The sequence below is a fragment of the Esox lucius genome, chromosome 13 (genome assembly GCF_011004845.1).
Source record: "Esox lucius isolate fEsoLuc1 chromosome 13, fEsoLuc1.pri, whole genome shotgun sequence".
NCBI lineage: Eukaryota > Metazoa > Chordata > Actinopteri > Esociformes > Esocidae > Esox > Esox lucius.
Window position 1 is genome coordinate 21,282,842 of NC_047581.1, and position 25,041 is coordinate 21,307,882.

At 43.5% G+C, this 25,041-nt stretch overlaps 1 protein-coding gene across 1 annotated transcript; it reads left to right on the forward strand.

The window, feature by feature from the left end:
- Positions 1-10,650: 10,650 nt before the first annotated feature.
- rgmb (repulsive guidance molecule BMP co-receptor b) lies at positions 10,651-22,876 on the forward strand. Its single transcript, XM_010865761.5, has 4 exons — positions 10,651-10,770; positions 12,103-12,395; positions 17,547-18,070; positions 19,780-22,876. Exons 2-4 carry the CDS (start codon positions 12,278-12,280, stop codon positions 20,530-20,532), a joined length of 1,395 nt encoding a protein of 464 aa, XP_010864063.3. The 5' UTR covers positions 10,651-10,770; positions 12,103-12,277; the 3' UTR covers positions 20,533-22,876.
- Positions 22,877-25,041: the final 2,165 nt, after the last annotated feature.

The following is a 25,041-nucleotide window of genomic DNA, read 5'->3' on the forward strand; positions in this document are numbered from 1 at the left end:
GAGACCCTCCAGTGTCTGTGTATGTTCCTCTGTTTGTGTACGTCTGTGTGTCTGTCTGTCTATGTGTGTGTGTTTGTGTGTGTGTGTGTGTGTGTGTGTGTATGAGAGAGAGAGAGAGGCTGAGGGTGAACCAGAGGACAGGGTGAGGCAGCACGCAATTCTCCCCTAACTGTGACCCCAAGACACACACACATACACACATACACACACCACTCTCTGCAAGGGGGAGATGGATTGTGCAGACTTCTGTCTGAAACACTGGTGTGGTTCTGACCCAGATACATACACCCACTCATGGGAACCAGGGAAATAGAAGTTTAGGCTGATGCTTGCAGAGTCAGCCCGATGCAGCAAGATGTGGCAGTGTCCCTTCAAATCCCACACCTGTTATGGATCAAACGGCATTCAAAATAAGCTGCAGACTAATGTCCTGGACATGAACAGACGTCTCATTTTGATGTCTGTCTTGTGGGTTGTGCCTGGTTGAAATGCCATACCGAAGCCTTCACAACCTTGTCCACGGGAGCTACAAGAGATTGACCTCGACTTTGAAAACATGTTTAACTTAAAACATTTGAAGCATTATAGACAGAATAGCTGCAGTTATATTTTCTGAGTCGTATGGCACTGTATGTATGGTGATGATGATGTCATTATTATGACACACACACACAAACACACATACAGCATGTCCTACAGAATGGGCAAGTTGAATATTTCCTGCCGGTGTATTCATTTTAATCCTAAATTGCTCCTTGGCTGTGATTTCCTGAATGAAATATAATGTGAGAGTGGAATAATGATAGAAACATGAATATGGAACAAACCATGAAGCGTATTTACCAAACAGCTCACATTGCATTCCTCACTCACTATTTGATCTCAGTTTTATTTAGCAATGAAATGAAATAGCCAGACAGTGAAGGAGAGCTTGTAGGAGCAATGTAGGAGAGCTTCTGAAATGTAGGAAATTGGTTTTGTCTTGTGGATATCCTCTGTGTTTGGGTGTGTTTATGTGTTAGCGTCTGTGCCATTGTGTGTGTGTGTGTGTTTGATGAGTGATGGCTGGGGTGACCTCTGCCCCAGTACTCCTTCAGATCACACATCTCAGGACACCTGTCTCCCCCACAGGACTCTCTCCTTTCCAAACACATATCTGGCGACAACAGAGAGAGAAAGAGAGGAAGAGATGAAGGGAGTGAAAGAGAGAGACAGAGAGTAAAAGGAGTAAAAGACAGAGCGTGAAAGAGAGAGAGTGAGAACGGTCGTTGTCATTTTCCACTTCTCTCTATCGGATGACAACTGTCACAGAAACCCTGTAGGCAGAGCATCAAAGGAAGCTCCTCTTTCCAACTCTTCTCAAAAAGAATGTTTTCTCTCTCCCCTATATGCTATGGACTGGTGGTGTTGTGTGTAGATCGGGGGGGGGGGGTGGGGGGGGGGTGAGACGACCACACACTCAAAGGTAAAACAAGTACAATAAGAGTTTTCATAGTGGAATGGATGAGAAACAAAATTACACACACACACACACACACACACACACAGCTGTGGTCACCTACTGTACCCACCTTTATTACACTACAAAACGGACAATTACTATATAATGTCTATGTGTGTGTGTGTGTGTGTGTGTGTGTGAGCTGTACCCAGGTGCATTGCCGTAGGGTGAATAGAGAAATGTGGGAGAGGAAAAGAGACGAGAGACAGAAATACAATATTCAATGGGAGAGGGTTAGGGTTGGGGTTGGGGGGGGTGTTACCAGTTAGGCCTCGGGGGTCTGGGTGTGGGTTAGGTTGTGTGGGGTCGTAAAATCATAGGAGAGATGAACACTGAGCCACACTCATGAACACGCACAGAAATGTCTGCCTGTGTACTTCTTCAGAAATGCTGAATAAATCTAATTTGGGAATGTAACTGAATTGCAGATAACTTGGCAGGCTTTGAGTGTGTGTGTCAGTACAGTTACTGGGTGGTCTGTCATTAACACAGCCAGAGAGAGTGGAACTGGGAAATATGATTGTTCTAGTAAACACAGTTCTATCGAGAGTCCTTAAGGTTTCAGGTGAAACAGTTTTTCAGCGTTTGACATGGTTTAATGACATAATCATTCTGTACTCGTCTCTCTTTCCCTCTTTTTCTCTGTCCCTCTCTCACTCCCAATAATTGAAAGCTTGTCCTGGCACTGAAGCAAAGCTCACTTTCCATTATTTATTATTATTTCCAAAAAATAAGGACAATCCCCTTGATGATAGAGAACAGATTATTTTGCAAGAACTATTTAATATTTCTTTTTTTTTTTTACGTGAAGAGGGCCATCCTTAACGTAAATGTTATATAAAGTAAGTATGGTGCTAATGTAAATGATTAGGACGTCTTTCTATTTGATGACTAGATGATTCCCTTGCTGTTGTGTATCTGTGTCTTTGTGTTCCAGCCATGATGTGAATTGACATGCTGCTTAAAAATGGATATGTCTGAATTATTCAGCATATTATTTTAGTGTCAGGCTATGTGTGCATGTGCATGTGTGTGTGTGTGTGTCTGTGTCTGTGTGTTTGTGTACGTGTGTGTCTAAGCTTGTCCGTGAGTGTGGTATGTGCATGTGCTTGTGTATGTGTGAGGAGGGACAGGGATTTACAGATGATGTCTGGTTGTCACAGAAACCTGCCTGAATAATAATGTGTCCACAGCTGAGCCCCACTGGGGGAGGGGGGGGGGTGGTTAGAATTCACCTTGGAGCCCTGATAACCTACAATGGAATGGATCCTACTGCATTCAGCCTTTTAATCAGCACCTCATTCTGCCTGTCTGTCTTATTCTGTCTGTCTGTCTCTCTGTACGCTTGGAAACGCTTGGAAACGCTTGGAAACATTTTAAGTCTAACTATAGCATCTGACTGTGTGTGTGTCTGTGTGTGTACCTGTCTGGGCATCTGTGTTTGTGTGTCTGTGTGTGTGTGTGTGTGTACATGTTTGTATGTGTGTGTGTGTCTCCATGGTTCAGTACAGAACACACATACACACACACCCACAGACAATAATGTGCATTTCACATTGTTTCATCAACAGCAGTTCTGAGGATGTATTTTAAACTACACTAATGAGACAAATCTGCTACTCAGCAAAAAAAAAGAGAGAGACACCATGAAAGGGAGAATCATGGAGAGACATTTGGAGGGAGTGAGATTTTGTGCCAAACATGTTTCTTCTGCAGGATTTGCATTCCAGACGTTAACCATGTATCTGTGATGCTGTGAAGGAGTGGTACAGAGGGTGTAGTATAATCCTCTGGGCTAGTCTCTATAACAAAGCTGTTTGGGTCTCAGTAGGACTTCAACACCAACAATGCCTCTCTGCCTGTCTCACTTGTCAGGAGATAAAAGGCATCTAGTACACCTGCGGTTTGCTAAAGCTCACTGCCCTAGTGTGGAACACACAAACACACACACACACTCACAGTCACACACACATTCACAAACTCACACACACACACACACAGACAGACAGACAGACAGACACACACACACACACACACGCACACACTCTATGGCAGGTGAAAAGCGACTTTAATAAGCAATAGCTTATTAAAGTCGCTTTTCACCTGCCATACACACTCACTCACACAGACAGACACGCACACACACACACACACACTCACAAAGACAGACATAACCACTGGAGCTATGCTGTGTGCGTGCATATGTACACTATTCATCATCTTATCAAAAATGTTCATGAATGTCCCTGGCAATCTCTGGAATCTTCTAACTGCTTCTTTTCTTTTCTTCTCTACTTTTCTCAGTATGTCCATGTGTCACCTAGTCTATCTATTTACTAGTTATGTCTGAGAAAGATCCAGTCTATCTACAGTACTAGTCTATCTATCTGCTAATAGAACCAGAACTATCTACAAGTTATTCCTGAGGTAGAACCAGTATACCTATCTACTGGTTATGTGTTAGGTAGAACCAGTCTATCAATCTATTAGTTATGTCTGAGGTAGATACAGTCTATCTATCTATAAATTATTTCCGAGGTAGACCCAGTCTATTTACTAGTTAGGTCTGAGAAAACCCCTGTGTGTCTATTTGTTTTCTATTAGTTATGCTTTGTTAAACACATTCATCATAGCATCACAGATATCAATAATGAGCCATAATGAGATGTAATTACCCTGATTGTGAAACATGTATCATCCACATTAGATATGTAATTATCTAGAGCCAATGTGGATAACAATGTTTAGTGTTAGTGATTTTGGAAATAGAAACTGTCTAAGAGTCTATCTTAGTGATCGCAAACTTTAGTGCTGTTGGATCAAGAATGACACTGTGGACACACACAGACACTAACACACACACACACACACACACACACACACACACATACACACACACACACACACACACACTGGGGGTAATGAAACGCTTCACAGCTCTTTTGGCTTTTGCTCTTCAAATGAAAGCTGCACGACGCTGGGTATAAAACACAACTATTAGATCTATAATGACTCTCCTGCCTTCTCCCTATGGAGCTACACACACACACACACACACACACACGGACCCCCCTGTTCAGCCTATGCATTATGCATTGCAGCCATCTGCCACTCAGCACTCCATACCACAGGGGAGCGAGAAGAGAGGGGCTCCTTTCATCTGGTTTTAACAGCTGGAAAAAGTAGGGAAGGGTTGGCATGATCCTGTTTAGAACTATCTTTCTACCCGTACCCACCTCCGAACCCTCTCTACCTGTCCCGTCCCTCTGTCTCTGTCCACCCCACACGTTCTCCTTCCTAAGCCCTCTCTCATAACAGCAACCCCCCCCTCCTGTTCACTCTCACTCCCCTGTCAACACCATATTCCCATACTCTCTTCTCTCCCCCTTTCCTCCCCCTCTTCCTCTGTATATCTGTCAAGAGTCTGGCTGAAGGAATGCGAGGCCTTCACCTGTGTTTGTGCCTCATTAACAAACACACACAGAAATATGGCTCGACGACAGATTCATACACACACACGTACCTCCACTCCAGCCCCCCCCCACCTCTCGTACCTACCTCCCTCTCTGTCACTCTCTCACTCTGCAGTCATTTTCTCTTTCAGTCAAATTCAAGGAGGCTTTATTAGCATGGAAAACATTCATTTACACTGCCAGAGCAAGAGGGAAATAATAAAAAATGTTCAAAATGATAACAGCATTTATACAGTATGTGGTATTATTATATTATGCCTAGTGTTGTAGCAATGTGCCAATATTTTAAGTGTTATTAATTTTGGTTATATTTGCATGTTACATCCTGACAACAGATACATCGAAACGCTATTGATTTTTTAATTTTTATTTATTGTGTTATTGTGTCTACAATTTTATTTTCTGAAAACCTATATGTTTGGTGGGATATTTAATATTTTTAAAACTTTCAAAAACGTACCATTAATGTTCTTGCAATATCCTATGAAACGTGTCTAGAACATTAATATTTGACTGTATTCTCTGATGAAAATCTATATTCTGAGAACCTGTTAACCACGCTCTGGGTAAGATTTGTTGACACTAAATGAACGTTTATCTAACTCTAACACCCAAAATGCTATTATGGTTATGGGGAACATTACAGGAACTTGCAAACAGACAGACAGCAGTCTGAAATAGGTAATGAGAACACAACGAGAGAAAATACTTGAGAGACAGAGAGAGAGAGAGGGGAACACAGTGTTTACACTCCCCACTAAATGAAGTGGAAACAGAGCTGCACTTCCCAACCTCCTGCCAAATATATGACCACATTAGAGAAAGGTAATTCCCTTAGATCATACAGACCCACAAAGAATTTGAAGATATCAGATCAAACATTAACAAATTCCTGTATCTGTTGAGAGAAATACCACAATGAGGAACACATTGATTAGTGACCTATTGAAATAAGAAGGCAACCAGTGGAACACAAACCCTATTGCCACAAGATGTTGAAAAGACATCTTTCTATTTGAAGATACAATAAAATTACAATGTTTTAAATGATTTTGCTCTGTGAGAACATTGTGAACCTAACAGTATTCATCGATTCATTTATTTTCCCTTGTCATGCTTATTCATAACCATTTGCAAACATTTCATACACTTAGCTCAGGTAAATAGGTTATGTTAAAACACACAAAATGCCCTGTGATTTAATGATCACACCTTTCTACTTTTTCCAAGCCCTAAAGCTATTCTTCTGTTGGCATGATTACGGACATATGTTTGTTGGAACGTGATGGATTTTTTTTCCAAAAACACAGAAAACTGCAATGCAATGTTCCCATAAAACGCATTTAGACATTAATATTGTATGTTCTGTGAACAAGGCAACCATGTTGTGCGCCTGTTTTGCGGGACGTTGGAATATTCTCTCTGGACATTGGGCACATCCTGATACCTTGTCTCAGTCAGAGACCTATATGTAATCTTAAGGGAATCTCCTCTGCATTTTTATGAAGTTTTCTTGTCTGTCTGTCTGTCTATCTGTCTGAAAGTACCTGTTTGTCTGGCTGGCAGTCTCACTGTCCTATCTCTCCGTCCACTTCTCTTTTTGTCAGTCTGTCTCTGTTTGTCAGTCTGTCTGTCTCTCTGTCTTTCTGTCAGTCTGTCTGTGTTCTACTCTCCAGAGGGATCATGAATCAGCCAGGAGAGGGAAGCCAGAGACCAGCCCGTACAAAGCCTGGAGCATCACAATATCCCTGATCAGGGAGTGAGGGGGAGGAGAGAGGGGAGGTGATTGTGTGTGTGTGTGTGTAGGGGACACATACTGGCAGGTACTTGTAGAACTGGCACCAAGTCGAAGCAGAACTTAAATCAGCTGTGGAGGGATATAATCTCTGTAAAAATCCATCCCATCCACCTCTGGCACCTGTGTAAAAAGGAGCCTCCAAATTTCTCAGTGTGTGCGCATGTGTGTGTGTGTATGTATGTGTGTCTATATGTTCTGTATATTGGTGTGTGTGCGATTGCAATTTTCAGCCTTCAACCAACATCTTCAAGGGACAACCAAGAGCTGACCTCAACACATCTTTACATTGTAATATGAATACTGTGCTCACCTCTCTCACTCACTAAACATGCCCTCCTCCATCTATAATTCAATATACTTGAGCAACAGCATCAAAAACATGCAAATCACTGAGTAACAATTCACCCCGTCAAGAGGTGGAAACCTTCCACATTAACATTTCATTTCTGATGTCTTGGCAGTATGGTCTTTGCAACCTACAGCGTCAACATGTCCAGAACATTCCAGAACCTGAACAAATTCCTGCGATGTGCATATCCACCCTCCTGTACAGCTCAGAAGCATGCAGTGTACAGAAGGCACATCGAAATCCCAAAACAAGGCTCAGATCCTGGCATGGGAAGTCCGCAATCTACAGCCAAACAGAAACTATTAGCATCAAGGGGCTCCCTGCCCTCTAGTCCCTGGTAGATTCTTTATCACTGGACAGACCCTTTAAACACAAATGGGCAACACTTTATTTGGGAAGCCCCAAAAGTCTATCCTTTCATTCATGAAGGACAGTTGATTGCGGACTAAGTTATTGTGCCAGGTGTGAGGTTCTGCTCTGTTCATTTTTTTTGTTTTTGAATGTAGCCGTGTTATGTTTTGTTTTTGCTTGTGTTCTTTGCCATAGCCTGTCCTTATTGTTTGCACCTGTGTCTTGTTTGTCCTTGTTAGCTCCCTGTTTAGTTTGCCCTCTTCTGTTAGCCCCTGGTCAGTCGTTGTGTTTGCTGCTTGGTTTCCCTGCCACCAGGCTGTGTTTTTGTCCGCCTGCCTGTTTCTTGTAGTTTTCTTGTCTTTTCCTTGCCTCCGTTCTGTTATTAGAAGCCTATTCTTTACTCTTCGTGTCTGCGCTTGGGTCCGGCAAAATGTAAATTCTGACACCAGGTTTTGTACAAGTGTAGCAGAGTTACACATTTAAGGGAGTTGTTTGTCAGCTGTGACCAAATGTTTTCATTTTGTTTGACATCATTTTTTCAACTGGGTTTTACTTTTTAATTGAGAGTTGTGTTTACTCTTTTGCAAAAATGTGCTTAGCATTGACATTGTGTGTGAAAGCAGTGAGAAATGACCAACTGTTTTCCAAACAAAGATCACTGCAGTGCTCATGATCAAACTTGGCCCCAGTTTCATTGCTAAGTGTCTTAGCAATCTTAACCCTAACTTTAAGAAGTTACAACAGATAGTCAACGGATAGTCATACTATCTACAAACTATTAACTAAATATCCATGGAGCAGCTATTGGAAATCATGGACTCAGATTATTGGAAATAATGGAAATCTATTGGAAATGGAAATCATGACTTATCTAATCCTGATAGGTGTGTGTAGGATGTCCCTGGAACACAGAAGGGGTCGTGGTCCCCTGGATATGAACCAAGTCCTGTTGCTGTTGATCTTTGTGGTTTCAGGCTGGGAATCTATAAAAGCCCTTTGTGATGACTGCTGCTATGTAAAGGGCTTTATAAAACACATTTGATTTAATTTATTGCATTTACTTAGGATATCTAATAGTGTTGTCAATGGAGAGGGCAGCTAGTTGTCAGGTCCTTCATGGCCTGCTGGAGAAGGGACAGAATTCAGCTGGGGGTGTTCTGGCACGGCAGCCTGCCATGCCAGTGAATCCAGCGCCCTCTCTCCCTCACTTCATCACAGACACCAGTTTTGGTTGACACCCGTTCACACCTGTTCACACCTGTTCTTCCTGCACTTGTGTCCTGCCATGTTTTCAATGTTACAGGTGTACAAAAATAAAGGACACAAGCAAGACCCTCCAGATGCTGTCCAGCCTTTAAACCTGGAGACTGAAAGTAAACGTGCATGTGTGTATTTTTAAGTGTGTCTGATCCTGGTTTTACATGTTGGGAACAGAAGTCCCTGTCAAAGACAACAAAAACTGCCAAATAGGACCCAACAAGGAATTTCATAGCTGGTTCCCACTAGGTAGGAGTTATAGGGTTTGGTTTAGCGTTAGAGGATAGTGTAAATGTGGAATATTTTGCGGGTCTTTACAAGGATAGAAATCAAACATGTGTATGTGAGTATGTGCAGCAAGACAGAGCCACATCTGGCCTTACAAACACACACAGTCACAAAGTCCAAAAATTAACTGCTTGATCTTCTTCTGCCTTGTTACATTCCTAAGCTGTTTTACTTGTGTGTGTTTGAGCATGAGTATGTATATAGGTGGGTGTGTGTGTGTATGTGGTATGGATGAGGAGAGAGGAGTTATTGTTTACAAGTGTTTGTATGTTTCTTCGTATTTCAGCTGCTCTTTCAGCTGTAAATGGATAAAGTGGCTTCTGAGACTGGAAGTGTGGGTGATTAGAACAATGTGGGATGGACAGGGGGAGAGAGGGAGAAAATGACAAAGTGTTGTGGAACTGAATCTGTGTTTGGACCAGAGATTAGAAAATCTAGATGTATGACTGGGCAAGGCACTACTATGCACTGTAATTACATTGAACAAAATTATAAACGCAACCCTTTTGTTTTTGGCCCCATTTATCATGAGCTGAACTGAGAGTGGGAAGGTGGGTGTGATCATGAGGTATAGTGTGTGTCAGGGATATCCAGTTAAACAGACCATTATAGCGTTGAGTTTCTAACCTATCCAACACAGACAGATTTATCAATGATGCTCATCAGAAACACACACCTGCTATAATCTTCATTTGACCACCCCTGCCTGTGTGTGTGTGTGTGTGTGTGTGTATGGGTGTGTGTGTGTGTGTGTGTGTGTGTGATGCAGATATGTGTAGGGTTTGGTTGGGTTCTTTGCTGTATAGCACAATAGAGACCGCTATCGGTTCCCAGGGGAGTCCCAAGGCCAGGACCGCTGAGACTGTGTTTTATTCTGTCCCACTCAGCCAGGTGAGTGAAATTCTAACTGTCTGAACATCTTATCATCCATGCACCAGAAGACAAAGGAAGCCATCCATGAGGCTGTGTTTACCCAGGAAGGGCCTGACTAATGGTCGATTCACTGTGCCTCTGTGACCCTGCTCTGGGAAGACATATGGGTCACACTGGAGCAGCACCAGCTTCATACACAGGTGTTCCCCTGCTTTTGAAAACCGACGAAACACACATCTACTCACACACACACACACACACACACACACACACACACACACACACACGTATGCAGGTGTTCCCTGGTTGAGAGAGGTGTGAGCCATATAGTGACAGATGGCTGTTTGAAGGAATGGAGGGAGGGAGGTGTGGAGAGAAGTGGGAGTGAGGAAAGGAATTGAAGGTGTGGAGGTGAAGACAGGGTGGATGTTTGGATACAGGCTGTCTTTGTGCTTTGGTGTGTGTGCATGCGTGTGTGTGTGTGCATGCGTGTGTGTGTGAGTGTTTGTGTTTCAGCCTCCATAGCTCTCCATTTTCAGCAGTGGAAGTAAATTATTAAATTAATTATTATGAAAACATGAATTTTTCTTGATGAAAGCTGCTCAGTTGTGTTTGCACGTGTCTGTGTGAGTGTGTGTGTGTGTGTGATTTGATTTGACAGCTCCATCTGCAACATTCCAAGCAAGCTGTAGAAAAGCTTACAGTACATTCCTAACTCTGTTACATCTTCACCTCTTTTCTAAACGACCCCTCTGAAATAGGCCGATCAAGTCTATTAACCACAGTCGTTATGCTGTGTAGATCCAGCTCCATGTGCGTCGATCCCAGATGAAGACGTGTCACAGCAGCAGAGCAGAGCAGCGCTAACAGGAAACAGCAGGTATAATCTAATATCAGTGTCTTGTTAAACAAAATAATTTTCTATGACCACAACTGACAAGTTTAGAATTGTGTGCGTGTGTCAGTGTTTGGTGTCACTGGTGTGTGAAATACTTGGGTGTGTCATTGTGCATGTATGATGTGTGTATGTATTGTATGTGTGTGTGTGTGCGTGTGTGGAGGGTGTATGCACGCACATGAGTCATAGCTGTAGTTTTTACACAAACGTCCTATAATGCACAGTCCACACTGTACAGAACGCACAGAGCAGTTCTGTTCCATACTGTAGTGAGTAAACACACACACGCACGCACACACACCCACACCCTGACACACACACGCACGTACACACATACACAGCGTGAGCGGACTGATCAGCAGTGATGTTAATGTGAACAGATATTCCCAATGGTGTCTAAGTGTTCCCAACACCTGGTAGATTCTGGCTGGACTATGGGAGAGAATTAACACACACACACACACACAGACACACTTATTACTCACAAACGAGCCCATACAGCCCACTCTCTCCCTCTAGAAGCAGACAAACATCCACAGTGTTCACACACAGAAGAGAAAGAGAGAGGGAAAGAGGGAGGAGGGGAGCAGAGAAACCTGAGACTGCCTCACAGGAAACAGACCATGAGGCAGAGTGAAGGATCGTAAATTATAAGTGTTCGTTTGAGCACATTTCGCTCCAGTAGAGTGTCATCATAATAATGACCATTAAGGCTTGTAAAACGGAAACCGACACTTGGTCTATCGCCTAGCTCTTTGTCTGGCTTCTTGAAACGTTTTTCTGGATTAACAACAGATAGATGAAGTATTGATATGAGATGATCCACAGTCAATTACATAAAATGGCTTATTGAAACAATCCATTCTCGTTTTCAAAATAACAGTGTTCCACTGTTCCCCCGCTCCCTCTCTCCTGCGCTCTTTTTCTCCTGGTAAGCCTGACTGGGCGGGGCGGGTCCAACTTTCTTGGAGGCGGGTTTTCCGCCAACAGGGTTTGGTTGATTCGCTATCGATCTGAGGAAGAGAGGAGAGGGGGAGGATTGTGAGATGAGGCTGAGGGGGGGGGGGGGGGGGGGGGCGATAGAGAGAGAGAGAGAGAGAGAGAGAGAGAGGGGGGAGCCGAGATTGATCGCTACACATCAAGACCGAACTCAGCCTGGACGGAATAGGGAACAGCGTTGGGTCTGACGAATGAGTGAAAGTGCTTCTGTTGCTTGAAGGACTGATATTTTTCTATCGCTATTTTGTTTTTCATTTCCTCCCTCTCCCTTTCTTTTCTTTCCACTACCCTGACGGCTCGCATTCCGTGGAGCAGCTGCGCTTAATGCCCCTGCGCAGCCTAGGAGGAGTGGAAGAAAAGAGCGAGTAAGGAAAAGAGAGGGAGGGAGGAGAACAGAGGCCTGACTTCTCGGAAACCCCGCCGCCGCCCCTCACCCATATCCCCCGTGGCTGTCTGTCCCCTCTCCCCTCCTGGCCCTGCATGGACGGGGATGGGGAGAGACGGATGTTGTGACCGCGGGGCTGAGCGCCTCGTATCCCCGCCGAGGGTGCCCCGCCTGCGACCGCTGCTACTGCTGCTCTTCGCTCTTTGCTACGGGGCTCACAGAGGTAGATAACTTCGGATGAAAAACTTCAACTTGAGGGCTGACTGTAAATGTGACGTAACAGCGTGGAGAATTAGGCTATAACCTGTTAATAATTACAAAACTAGATATTTGGATTGGAATTAGCGTTCCATGTGGTTAACGATTGTGTAGGCTATTGAATAGGCCCGTGTAGCCTTGGAGTGTTTTTGGAACTGGACCTCCCGTGTCCCGTCCTCTTCATGTGATAGTACCTCTTTCTCCCGCGGATCGCAGTAGGGCAGCAGTTAGAAGAGATCTTGTTTCCATCTATCACACTGTCTCTCTCTCTCTGTCATGTATTCCGACTTTTTCTCGTAGTGGCTCTCCCGTGGATTGCAATGGCAGAGACAGAAAAGGAAGGGTTGCTCTGCTGGTGTTTTATTGTTAGGTCCTCAACAGCAAGTCTAACAAAGGCTTGTCGACATGTTTAAAAATTATGTAGGATTATAATAATGGGAATATATATTATAATTGCATATCAATATTTTACGAATGCTTTTCATTTTAGGCTACTGGGAATACACACAACAGTAAAATTCAAATGGAGACCCTGTAAATTCTTACATTTCATTTGCTTGTATCAGTAATGCTTACATAGAACAGGATAAACATATAGGCAACACTGGAATAGATACAACAGAATATAATCATACAGACATTCTAGGATTGATCGCATACAATAAACTAGAATGTCAGATAAACTAGAATGTCAGAAGAAGTGGCTTGGGGCAGTTGTAGACTGAGCTTCTTGAAGTCATTTTAGAGAAGACTGTGTTTGCCCTTGTGACCTGAAAATAGTTGGCTGTAGTGCCCACACAGAGAGCCCTGTTCTGGGCTGGCAATGTGACTTTCCACCACCACTCTTTGGATATCCCCCAGCCATAACCTAGACTTGAGGCTTTGCTGTGCTGCCTACGATCAATGACTCTCTGTGTGTTTGTACTTGTTTTACAATAAATCCCCACAAGGATAGTAAAACCTTAAAGTGTATATATGTGTGTGTGTGTCCAGCAGTCACCCTTATGGTTACGCGTTCTTAGAATGACATGGTCCCAAGAAGCTGTGCATGACAATGTCTGTATACAGTTCTCTAGAAGGGCCACAAGAATGCCTTTTAAAAGCCTGCTGATGCTACCTGCCAGTACCAATTTATTACACTATCTATTACACTTTTCAAATTGTTTATGACAACATACATTTTACAGTATAATTATGTGGAATTTCCACTTTTTATTAATTAGCGTGATCTCTCATTGCTGCTATCTCTGCATCCCGGTTGCACATGCTACCTTACTCCTTCAGTTTGCCTTGACTGCACACCTAGAATGCCATTAAGAATGGCCATTTGTACCCGCACAACTTTTATCCCATTTGTAAAATACACTATACATATTACTTGTACATTCTCTGCCCTCCTCTATTTGCCTTAATTGCACATGTAGCATTGCCATTTGGACCGCATTTTTCTTCATTGCACATCTACACATTCCACTTGTAATATACCTATACTTAATACTTGTGCATTTTCTGCTCTCTTCTATTTGCACTTCTGGTTAGATTCTAACTGTATATTGTTGTACTGTACTTGTACTTGTTCAATGACAATACAGTCTAATCTAATCTATCAAGGTCAGATGTTACAGTGGTTTAGAAGAAACAGTGACTTAGTGTGTGTGTGTTTTGGTGTTCATGGTGTGGTGTGTGTAACTAGCTGGTCTAGGTTGGCTTACCTGGTAACAGAAAGAAGGTGAAATCAAAATAATATATATCGAAATGTGTTAGGCTATTGTGTTGCTATTGCAGTGCATGTAGCTGGTCCATGGATTGTAGCTTTCTGCTCTATGGATTGTATCTGATTGGTCTTTTTGCTGTATCTATGTGGTGTACTTAGCTGTTCTATTTGTTGTAGCTATCTGTAGATAGCTGGTTTATCTGATGTAGCGACCTTTAGAGAGCTGGTCTGATGGTGCAAATAGGTCATCTATGAGTTGTAGCTAATCGTTGTGGTGTAGCTGGGTGGTCTACAGTATACGTTGATGCAACTAGCTGGTCAGGGTGTTTCTGGCTGGTTTGTGTGGTGTAGCTAGTTGGTATATGAGGTGTATGTATCTGTTGATAGCTGGTCTATCTGATGTAGCTAGCTGAACTATCTGATGTAACTAGCTGGTCTATGTAAGGTGGCTAGCTGAACTATGTGGTGAAGCAATCTGGATTATGTGGTGTAGCTTGCTGAACTAACTGATGTAACTAGGTGTAGCTAGCTGGTCTATGAGATGTGGCTAGCTGAACTCTGGTGTAACTAGCTGGACTATGTGGTGTAGCTAAACAGCGGTATACTGATGGTGCACATCACAACCAGAAGCACCAGACCAGCCAGGGAGTCATCAGCTATCACTACAGATATTGAATTGCAGCACAATTACCGCCAGCCACCCCCACCATTTACCGTTATTCAGATCTTTGTGTGTTCATATGTTCATATGTGTGTATGTGGTTGTGTGACTGTGATGGGACTGAAAGGGAAATGAGACCAGGGCGGCTGTAGATTGTCCCACTCTACTTGCAGCCACAGTTATCAATATGATCAGACTAGAGTCACTGCACAGACCTTTGGGAACAGAAATCATTGGAAATACTCACATCCCAAAATATTGGAACAGTTAATAAAGACAACAAAAAAGACAGCATAATGCAAATACTAAGACGTGTTGTGTAGTTTAGGCTTTTATACCATTATAAACTCAGACAAAAATATTTTTAGATAAAAAACAAGTCTCAAAAACAGGCGTCAAAAGTGTTAGTACTGTTTTTTCTATGTGGAGTCCAGTTTGAAAGTTCTATAATGCAAACACTGAATGGTAGAAAACACATTTGTTTGTGTGGGAAGCCTGAGAGGGAGAACGATTTGCATTGTGTGTGTGTTTGCCTGGCTATGTGTTTGTTGAGGATTAGTGTCAGTATTTAACACACTGGAGGGAGATTCTAACCAAGTGTGTGAATGGGGTGTGTTATATTGTGTACCCGTCCTCCCGTGCTCAGCACAATATTGCCCCCATCTGGTAAGACCAGGTACACTCAAACACATGCACTTTTGTTATTCTATCCTTGTCGCAACCAGACAAATTATTTCATGTTCTACCTCAACCATAACCCTTACCATAACCTTATGTCTCAACCTCAATTGGTCGTTTTACCCTTAAATTAACCCCTAAGCTGGAAATAGACATTTTCCTTTTGGGGACCGGCTGTAATAACTAGTGAGGAACGACTTGTCAGGTTTTACTTTCTTTGTTGGGACTTCTAGTCTGGAAAAAAACCAGAATCACACACACACATATCACACACAAAGCCGTCCCACCTCACAGCCCTGAAAGAGAGTGAGTGTTCAGAAAACATTCCTCATCTCCTGTCTTGGCCATTCATCCTATGGTTCAGTACATTCAGAAAAAGAGAACTGTGGATGTGTGCTTTACCTCTGGGACACCAGTGGAAGTAGCTAAGCCCATTGTAGCATTAGTTATATATGTGTGTTTGAGTGTGTAGTCTGCATTAAAGAGCCTGCGGTCTAATCTAATAGGAGCTCTGTGTAAGGCCTTGCCTCTCTATTGTTCCTCTTCTCTCAGCGGGCCTCTCCGCTCCAGGCCTGGTGAAACAATACTGCTTTACTACATTGACCAGAACACTGCACTACGTGAAATAAAAACATTATTACACAGCACGGGTCAGAGGATAGTAACCACCTTCAGGATCTTTTCTCAAGCTGCAAACAACAAACAGTTCAAATCAGCAGGAAGCTGTCCTAAAACTTTGACCAAAACGTAGGCCCTCATTTTCTATGCACTACCTGCCAATTCTACAAATGGATTTGACACAGACATCCAATGTGATTACTGACCCACTGCAGTCTGCAACACCCAATGCTTTTGGACTTCTGTTATTGTCACGTCTCTGAGCTCCTGACGAGGCCCTCTGGACGTGGTCCCCTTCAAGTCAGTGGCTCACTTTGAGGCCATAAACATAGGGTCCAGAAAAGGAGCTGCTTAATCAGGCAGCATAGATGATTATCTAACAGTGGTCGCATCTGGATGTGTGATCTGGTATTCTCAGTCTTATCTCTGGGTCTGTGGGAAAGTCTGCAAGTCTCTATCTCGGTTTCACAGCTCCGCCCTTTGTACTACTTAAGAAAAGTCATAAAGCGGTGTTACTACACACACACACACACACACACACACAGGAAAGCCTGTTCTTCCTCTGCTTTATTGACTAATCAGAACAGACCAGTGTTGTGTGTGAATTATTTGGTCCATTGAGATCAAAGCCTCCTTCACACCCATAACCCACCTGACCTGTGGGTGGATGTTTTGTGTGTTGGTGTATATTTTGTGTGTGTGTGTCTGACATGTCAATGCCAACTCTGTGACTATGGGTTTCTTTTAGCTCTGGACAGCTACACATTTAATATTCTACACCACATGTTGTTTGCCCTGGCCTGGTACATTCTGGACTTGAGTAAGAAAGTTAACAATATTTGCTTCAGGGTTGCTTACACCATATAAATGGGCAGAGGGAGCCTATGGGAGAGTAAAAGTTCCAAAAGAAAATGTCAGTGGTAACACATGCAATAAATACACCTTTTAAATGTATGAAATAGGACAAATAAAAACACCCATTGAATTACTATAATATATAATATTATCTATCACATTTCATGTTTTAATTTAGCAGTGCATGTATCCAGAGCAATTTACAGGATCAATGAATAACCAGTGAAGTTTAGGTTAATATAAGCCTGTTAATAGATATGGTATTGCTACCTTACCAGTGCTACTAGTACTGTAGTTGGTACACCCCTCTTCTGCCATGTGTCTATCATGGTTTATCACCCCCATAATCACATAATTCAACATGGGCCTTGATAGATTCTCAATGTTTAATCTGTCCATGATAATCAGTCCACTAGAAATTAGTATATTTGTTCTTCCTGGTTATTGCAACTGTACTTTGTACTGACTGCCAGTGTCTGTCTTTGTGGCGATTGTTGTAGTTGTACTTCATACTGATTATTTCTGTGTTTCTCTCCAGGTTATTGTAACTGTACTTTATACTGACTGTTACTGTGTGTTTGTTTTTCCAGGTAATTGCCAGGTGGCCACCCCTCAGTGTCGTATCCAGAAGTGCACCACAGACTTTGTGTCCCTGACCTCTCACCTGACCCCAGCCCTGGATGTGTTTGATGTGGAGTTCTGTAAGGCTCTGAGGGCCTACAGTGCCTGTACCCAGAGAACGGCCAAGTCCTGCCGGGGAAACCTGGTCTTTCACTCTGCTGTCTTGGGCATCTCGGATCTCATGAGCCAGAGAAACTGCTCACGCGATGGTCCGACCTCATCCACTCACCCCGAGATACAACCAGAGCCCTGCAACTACCACAGCCGAACCCAGCACGCACACACACACCATCACACACACACTCACGCCCACGCACGGCCCGGGTACCTGTTCTGCGGGCTGTTTGGGGACCCCCACCTGCGGACGTTTAAAGACAGTTTCCAGACCTGCAAGGTGGAAGGGGCGTGGCCGCTCATTGATAATGACTTCTTGTCCGTGCAGGTGACCAACGTTCATGTAGTAACAGGGTCCAGCGCCACAGCAACCAATAAGGTGAGGTGATCATTCATTTCTATTACTGTTTATTGAAATGAAGGCCAGTGAACTTCAAAATGAATTCCTCCATTCTTTGAGGTACTAGGTTTAAAAATCCTGAACATATCTATTTAAAAAGTTAGGGTGCTAGTACACAAAGTAGAGAATAATACACTAATAGATACTGGTAGATGGATTCTGCAGAAATCCAAAACACGTTTTTTGTTTATTAGGAGGAGGATGTTCTTTCTGTTTATTAGTTCATTAATAAGGACAGGCACTAGTTAATAGCCTGGAGGGACTCTGTAAGATCTCTGCTAAATGAATGTTCTGACCCGGCTCTCCACTGAAACAGTGCTGTTGGAAGTACAGTGGCAGTACACTGTAAAGTCTAGGACGGGAGAAAAGAGGTGGGGAGTGACTGTTTTACATTAAGAGTTTTTCAGCTTCAGTCTATCTGTGTCTGAGAGGAAGACAACTTATCATTGAGACTGTGTGGTTACTATTACTGGGTTGTGATTGTCCCTAGCTATCTTAGCTTAGCGTATCTTAGCTATCTTAACTGTAGGTCACTCTGAAGGAAAATGACTGAAATGGAAAAAAAAGCTCAAGTGTAAGGAGAGATCATCAGTTTAGTCTTGTGACTAACACTTGTGACTAACACTTGTGACTAACACTTGTGACTAACGTGTTGGTATCCTAACTTAGTTAATGACTGCGTATATAGCATGCGCCCTACTGGCCTGGACTGAGCAGCAGTGAAAGGAACCACTGTGTGTCACACTTTCACAGACGTATGGCTTCAAGCAGGTTACTGTCGAGAGCAAGGGGCGCCATACCATAAACAACACAACACGCACACTTACATATAGCGCGCACACACGCACACACACACACACAGCTGCAAGTGTTTTTAGAACTCACTATGTCAGTTCTGGGCCTCACAAAGGCATCTCTGTGGCGGCTAAGCAGCCATGTTGCCTCCCCCGACCCTGTATCAAGGGTGGGCCTCACTATTAGTCATAATTATTAGCACACACACACACACACTCACATACACACCTTTGGCTCTGACACTGCGCCTCTAGCTTCAAAATGGCTTCTCAGGCCTCATCCCTCATGGCTGACAACTGGACAAAGAAGTCATTCATGCTATCGCTAATGCTAACCCTATGACTGTGTTTCTATGGCCACAGCCTTGTAGATAGAAGGACCTGGCGAGGGCTTACACCAGGCCACTGGGTCTGCCAGCCGTTAGCCTGGCTGTGTTTGCTTAGCTGCCTGCTAATCACGCCTTGTTAACAAGTCATTTGGTCATGGCTAAAATGGATTCTGTCGAGTATTCATGGTGCGTGAGTGTACGTGTATGTGTGTGTGTGTGTGATTTCAGCTTATTTTCAGGGCACATGGGTGTATGTTGGTATATTGTAAATCTTCAGCTCCCTCCCTGGCTCAGTGAAATGTTACATTATGAGGAATGAAATTAGGGGCACAGTGCATTCAGATGGGGTTAATTACATGCATAATAACCACTTCAAATAAAAGAATACAGTCAAAGCCATTTATCATTTATATTGTGCTACAATATGTTATGTTAGGATTACCACATCCACCTTCAGGACTTAGGATTTATTTTCCACATAAATTCCAACCGGTCTTGGAATTGAAATGGCTGAATTGAAATGGCACCTAAATGGCTGGTCACTGACGTTGTCGTCTGCCCCCAGATCACCATCATATTCAAGCCGTTTGAAGACTGTACAGAGCAGCGTGTTTACCAGGCTGTGACGGACGACCTACCCGCAGCCTTCGTGGACGGTACTGTGAGCAGCGGAGACCCCAGCCACAACGTTAACGGGAATAACGGCGACTCCACCGGGAAAGTACGGGCCCTGTGGATCTCGGAGCGTAGCCCCGGCCGCCACGTTGAGCTGCACGCCGGCTACATCGGCGTGACGGTCATCGTACGGCAGCTGGGCCGCTATCTGACCCTGGCGGTGCGCATCCCAGAGGAGATGGCCCACGCCTACGACGCTACGCAGGATCTGCAGCTCTGCCTGAACGGATGTCCCACCTCGGAACGCATCGACCAGGGGGGTCACCTGTCTCTCCCTCCGCAACCCCCCGCGCTCGGCCTGCAGCTCCGGCAGCTGCGCGGCCAGGGCCAGCCCTCACACGCACATTCCCACACGGCCCCCTACAGCGCCCCCCAGGGGTTCAGTGTGGACGGCGCACGGGCACGCTGCAAGGAGCAGCTAGAGGTGCAGGATATATATTTCCACTCCTGCGTGTTTGACCTCCTGACCACTGGGGACGCTAACTTCACGGCAGCTGCGTTCAGCGCCCTGAAGGACATGGAGAGTCTCCACCCACACCGTGAGCGCTGGAGGATCTTCCCTCCGAGCTCCGCCCACACCTCCCGACCTACCACATGGCTCCTATTGCTCGTGCTCGCTGCGCTTGGCTTGGCCCTGGTGTAGTGTGTTTATGTGTCTTTGTGTGTGTTGGTGTAGAGTCCCTAGCTGAGCTGTAGGATGTTCACTTTCAGCGCAGATCTAAGGTTATTTTAGTGTTTTCCCTCAAACGGTTCTGATCGAGGAGGGGAACCTAAGCCTAGAACTGTTTCTAACCAGACCCCAGCCCCCCCCCCCCCCCAGTTGACTGATCACACTTTGGCATGTTGCTGCCCCATATAAGTCCACAGTTGGAATCTGAAGAGATTTCATGATGCTCCTGAATTCTTCCCAATCATTCTGTGTTGGACCTAAGAGGCTTCCTGGAGATTATTACCTGTGTGTATGTAAGGTTTACATGTATATCAAGAAACATCCTAACAGGAACACTCCAACTGTGTGTATATTGTAGAAACACACTCCAGACTGTAAATAGTGTGTGCGACGTATCCAGGAATGCTGGATGCCTTTGAGTTCTGGTTTGTATTGTTGGGTAATTTCATTGTGACTATGGTGATTTTGTTTGTAATACCTCATAGACAGAGGAAGTTGTTTTTACAGAAGCACTTTATTTTGATTTTTTGCTAAATCCATACCAGTGTTCCCCCTCTCCCTCTGTCCCGCGGCCCCGTTCAGAGTGTGAAGGACATTATCAATGATCCTCCATTATCAATGATCCTCCATTATCAATGGTCCTCCATTATCAATGACCCACCATTATCAATGACCCACCATTATCAACGACCCTGCGCTCCCCCATCCTCCATTCGTCAGCCAAGCTGTGGATTGCATCTGCAGTTTTCTTCAGTCTCAAATGACACCTGATTCGCTTGGCAGTGTGCTCCTTTTCACCAGAGGGACTTGGACATTGTTAAGTACTTCACTATATGAGGGAGAGGGAGCCATTTGATTCAGTTGTCCAGACTATGGATGGAATATCTGTTTTAAAGCCAAAATCCAAAGGCAGTTATTTTAGCCTCTGTTCTATATTAACTTAATGTGAGCTGTTTTCTCTTGAATGTATTCTGTATGGTACCATAGTAGCTGTTTAGAACAGTTTCAAACACTCCATTATCGTTCAATGTTTGATTATCATTTACAGTATATTTGCAAATACGGTGTGTGCGTGCGCGCGTGTGTGTATGTGTGTATGCGTCTTTGAAGGTGTTTTACCTGAATTGTTGTCTGAGGACTAAAAAGTCAGTCACCCTCAGTAGCTCTTTGTAAGAACATATTCACTGTTCACTGCTCATTCATGCTGGTATAATGACTTTGACATGCTCTGACTGAGTTTATTTTACTTGCACAACTTCCAGCTGGCGGTAACAGTTCAGTCCATTTACCAAACAGCTTTGACTATCAGCTTTTCTATGTTGTGAGCTTTCTATGTTTCTGTGCGTGTTCAGTTTGCTTTCTGTTGCAACCAAAGACAACCACATTCAGTAATTAACCATAGAAGCTCTCTATGTACAAACATGAGGAACACACCCTCTCCACCCCCAAACTGTAACCCCTCTAACTGTAACCTCTGACCCTTCCTCCCTACCCACCCTTTACCCTGCCCCTTCATCCTTATCCAACAGTAACCCCTGCCCCTTAACCCTGCCCCTTCCTCCCTATCCTACAGTAACCCCTGCCCCTTAACCCTGCCCCTTCCTCCCTACCCAACAGTAACCTCTGACCCTAAACCTTCCTGCCTACCCCACTGTAACTCTTAGTAAACTTGCTACTGTAGATGGACTCTATTTAGCTCCTACTGCCAGAGCTAACGGCTGTTCTCCCATGGGAAATATGGACGAGACTGTAGTAAATGTATTAGCAGGGCTGCTCATTCCTAGTCCTTGAGGGAGGCAGCGTAGGCAGCCTTTAGATCCATCACAAAACTACCACACTGCATTCAGCTAACCAAGGTCTTCATGATGGGTTAGTTTAACCAGTCAAGGTATAGTTGGGCTGTAACATAAACCTGCACAAACTGTGATCCAGCAGGACTGGTGTTTACTGCCTGCTACGGACGGAACACCAGGACTCCCACAGATGTCACACACTCACAGATAAATCTACAAAGCAGTGTCTGATGGGAAGTATGCTCAGTTTGTCTCTGGCATTGTGAACTGTTAACTTGTGTGTGAGTATCCGTTTGGTGAAGAGTGACTGCTTTATGTTGAAATACTTAACTTATTTATAAAGGTAGTGTCTGGTAGAGGAAGGTGCGCTCCATATTCTTGCTGTTTCAGATGTGATTGTACTGCTACCTAGTGGCGCTCTGTCAGTGTTTTACTCATGGAGGCACTAAAGAAAACTAGGAAAAATTTGAAATGTGTGCAAGTGTTTTATTTAAAAAAAAAACAATAAATGATAAACAAATCCAGTTTACTTCAGATTTGTCTTTTATTTCCAATTTGCAGAGCAAATCATTGTCGAAAATGTGTGTCAGAATAATTCACATTGTCTTTGGTCATAGTGTTTCTAACTGACAGAGAATTAGGTCAGAATGGAAGCCAGTTGTCTCTGTGTTTGTATACATCTGTTTGAGGTGATTAGACACTGCCACCTCAACATTTACAGAGACACCTGTGTACTCAAACGATCTTACATTTGTGAGAAAACATTTCTAAATTGTAAACACACACATCCTCTACAAACCCAAGACAATACTGGACATACATTTTTTTGGTCAGCATTTTGGTTGAGATTAGAAGACCTCAACTATGAACCATGATCTCTACCCTATCAGGTTAGTAAATTAAACACAGTCTCTCCTCTGTCAAAGTAATATAGAGTACATCCTTTATGAACCATGGTGTACCTAACAAGGTAGTATAGAAGACATCCTTTATGAACCATGATCTCTCTATCAAGTTAGTATAGAAGACATCCTTTATGAAGCATGGTGTCTCTATCAAGTTAGTATAGAAGATATCCTTTATGAACCAAGGTGTCTCCAACAAGGTAGTATAGAAGACATCCTTTATGAACCATGGTGTCTCCAACAAGGTAGTATAGAAGACATCCTTTATGAACCAAGGTGTCTCCAACAAGGTAGTATAGAAGACATCCTTTATGAACCATGGTGTCTCCAACAAGTTAGTATATACTATACATCCTTTATGAACCATGGTGTCTCCAACAAGTTAGTATAGAAGACATTCTTTATAAACCATGGTGTCTCTAACAAGGTAGTATAAAGACATCCTTTATGAACCATGGTGTCTCCAACAAGGTAGTATAGAAGACATCCTTTATGAACCATGGTGTCTCTAACAAGGTAGTATAGAAGACATCCTTTATGAACCATGGTGTCTCTAACAAGGTAGTATAGAAGACATCCTTTATGAACCATGGTGTCTCCAACAAGGTAGTATAGAATACATCCTTTATGAACCATGGTGTCTCTAACAAGGTAGTATAGAAGACATCCTTTATGAACCATGGTGTCTCCAACAAGGTAGTATAGAATATATCCTTTATGAACCATGGTGTCTCCAACAAGTTAGTATAGAAGACATTCTTTATAAACCATGGTGTCTCTAACAAGGTAGTATAAAGACATCCTTTATGAACCATGGTGTCTCCAACAAGGTAGTATAGAAGACATTCTTTATGAACCATGGTCTCTCTAACAAGGTAGTTTAGAAGACATCCTCTTTCTTCTACTTCTGACCCTCTGAAAAAGATCAATTCAGTACCACTATTAGAGTCAGAGATTAATGCTACAGATTGGCTGTGTGAGAAACGATAGCAGTGTATGTCAGGACTCAAGATTAGGGTTCAGTGTTTGGGGTCATGGTTAGTGGTCAGAGTTCAGTGTTAGGGTGAGGGTAAGGTTGAGGATTTGTGGTCTTACCATTTCATAATGGCACATGCTGTTATCAGAGCATTAAATATGCTGATCTTCAGGAGGAGGAGCCTCAAAGCTTGGATGGTCACTTGATCAGTCCACCAGCCAATGGCTGCAGACAGAGAGAAACGCAACTGTAAAAGGTTTATTTTGTTACACACCTCAATAGCGGCAATGTTCTTGAGAATTCCTAACCTTACCATTAAACACTTGTTTGTGATGATTATAGTAACTTTCTCCAAGATTTTCATCTGTAAAATAAAAAAGTTGTTTAATGCTGTCCCACTTTTTCAACAGAACTACAGTACAGTCTTTTAAGTTATTTAAATAAAATGCACAGGCAAACACACACACAAACAGCCAGCCTTACCTGTGAAGGTAGCATAATATGTCCTGATGACTCTTGGGTGGTGGCGATGACGGACAAAGCAGCTGTATGAAGCCCATGTGCTGGTAGCCACGGTTACAATTGCCACAGCGCTGCCGCCAGTGTCATGTTCCTCCCCGGCCACAGTGTAGGGAGCACTGACAGAACCTACTCCATTACCATGTCAGAGAGCAGAGGTCACATTGTAAAGGACAGGAATAATAGGCAGAATCGAATCAAGATCGTCTGTCTATAGTGCGTTTACCTACCCTCCTCAGATGACATCCAGTTGACCTCCAGGTGACCCCTCCCCAGATCAGTGATGACA

Bases quoted from the DNA above. Each gene is read 5' to 3' on its own strand.
- rgmb (XM_010865761.5), top strand. From the start codon at position 12,278: ATGGGGAGAGACGGATGTTGTGACCGCGGGGCTGAGCGCCTCGTATCC. The intron at 12,396-17,546 runs GTAGATAACTTC...TTGTTTTTCCAG, and splicing joins TTGCTACGGGGCTCACAGAG to GTAATTGCCAGGTGGCCACC. The intron at 18,071-19,779 runs GTGAGGTGATCA...GTCTGCCCCCAG, and splicing joins GCGCCACAGCAACCAATAAG to ATCACCATCATATTCAAGCC.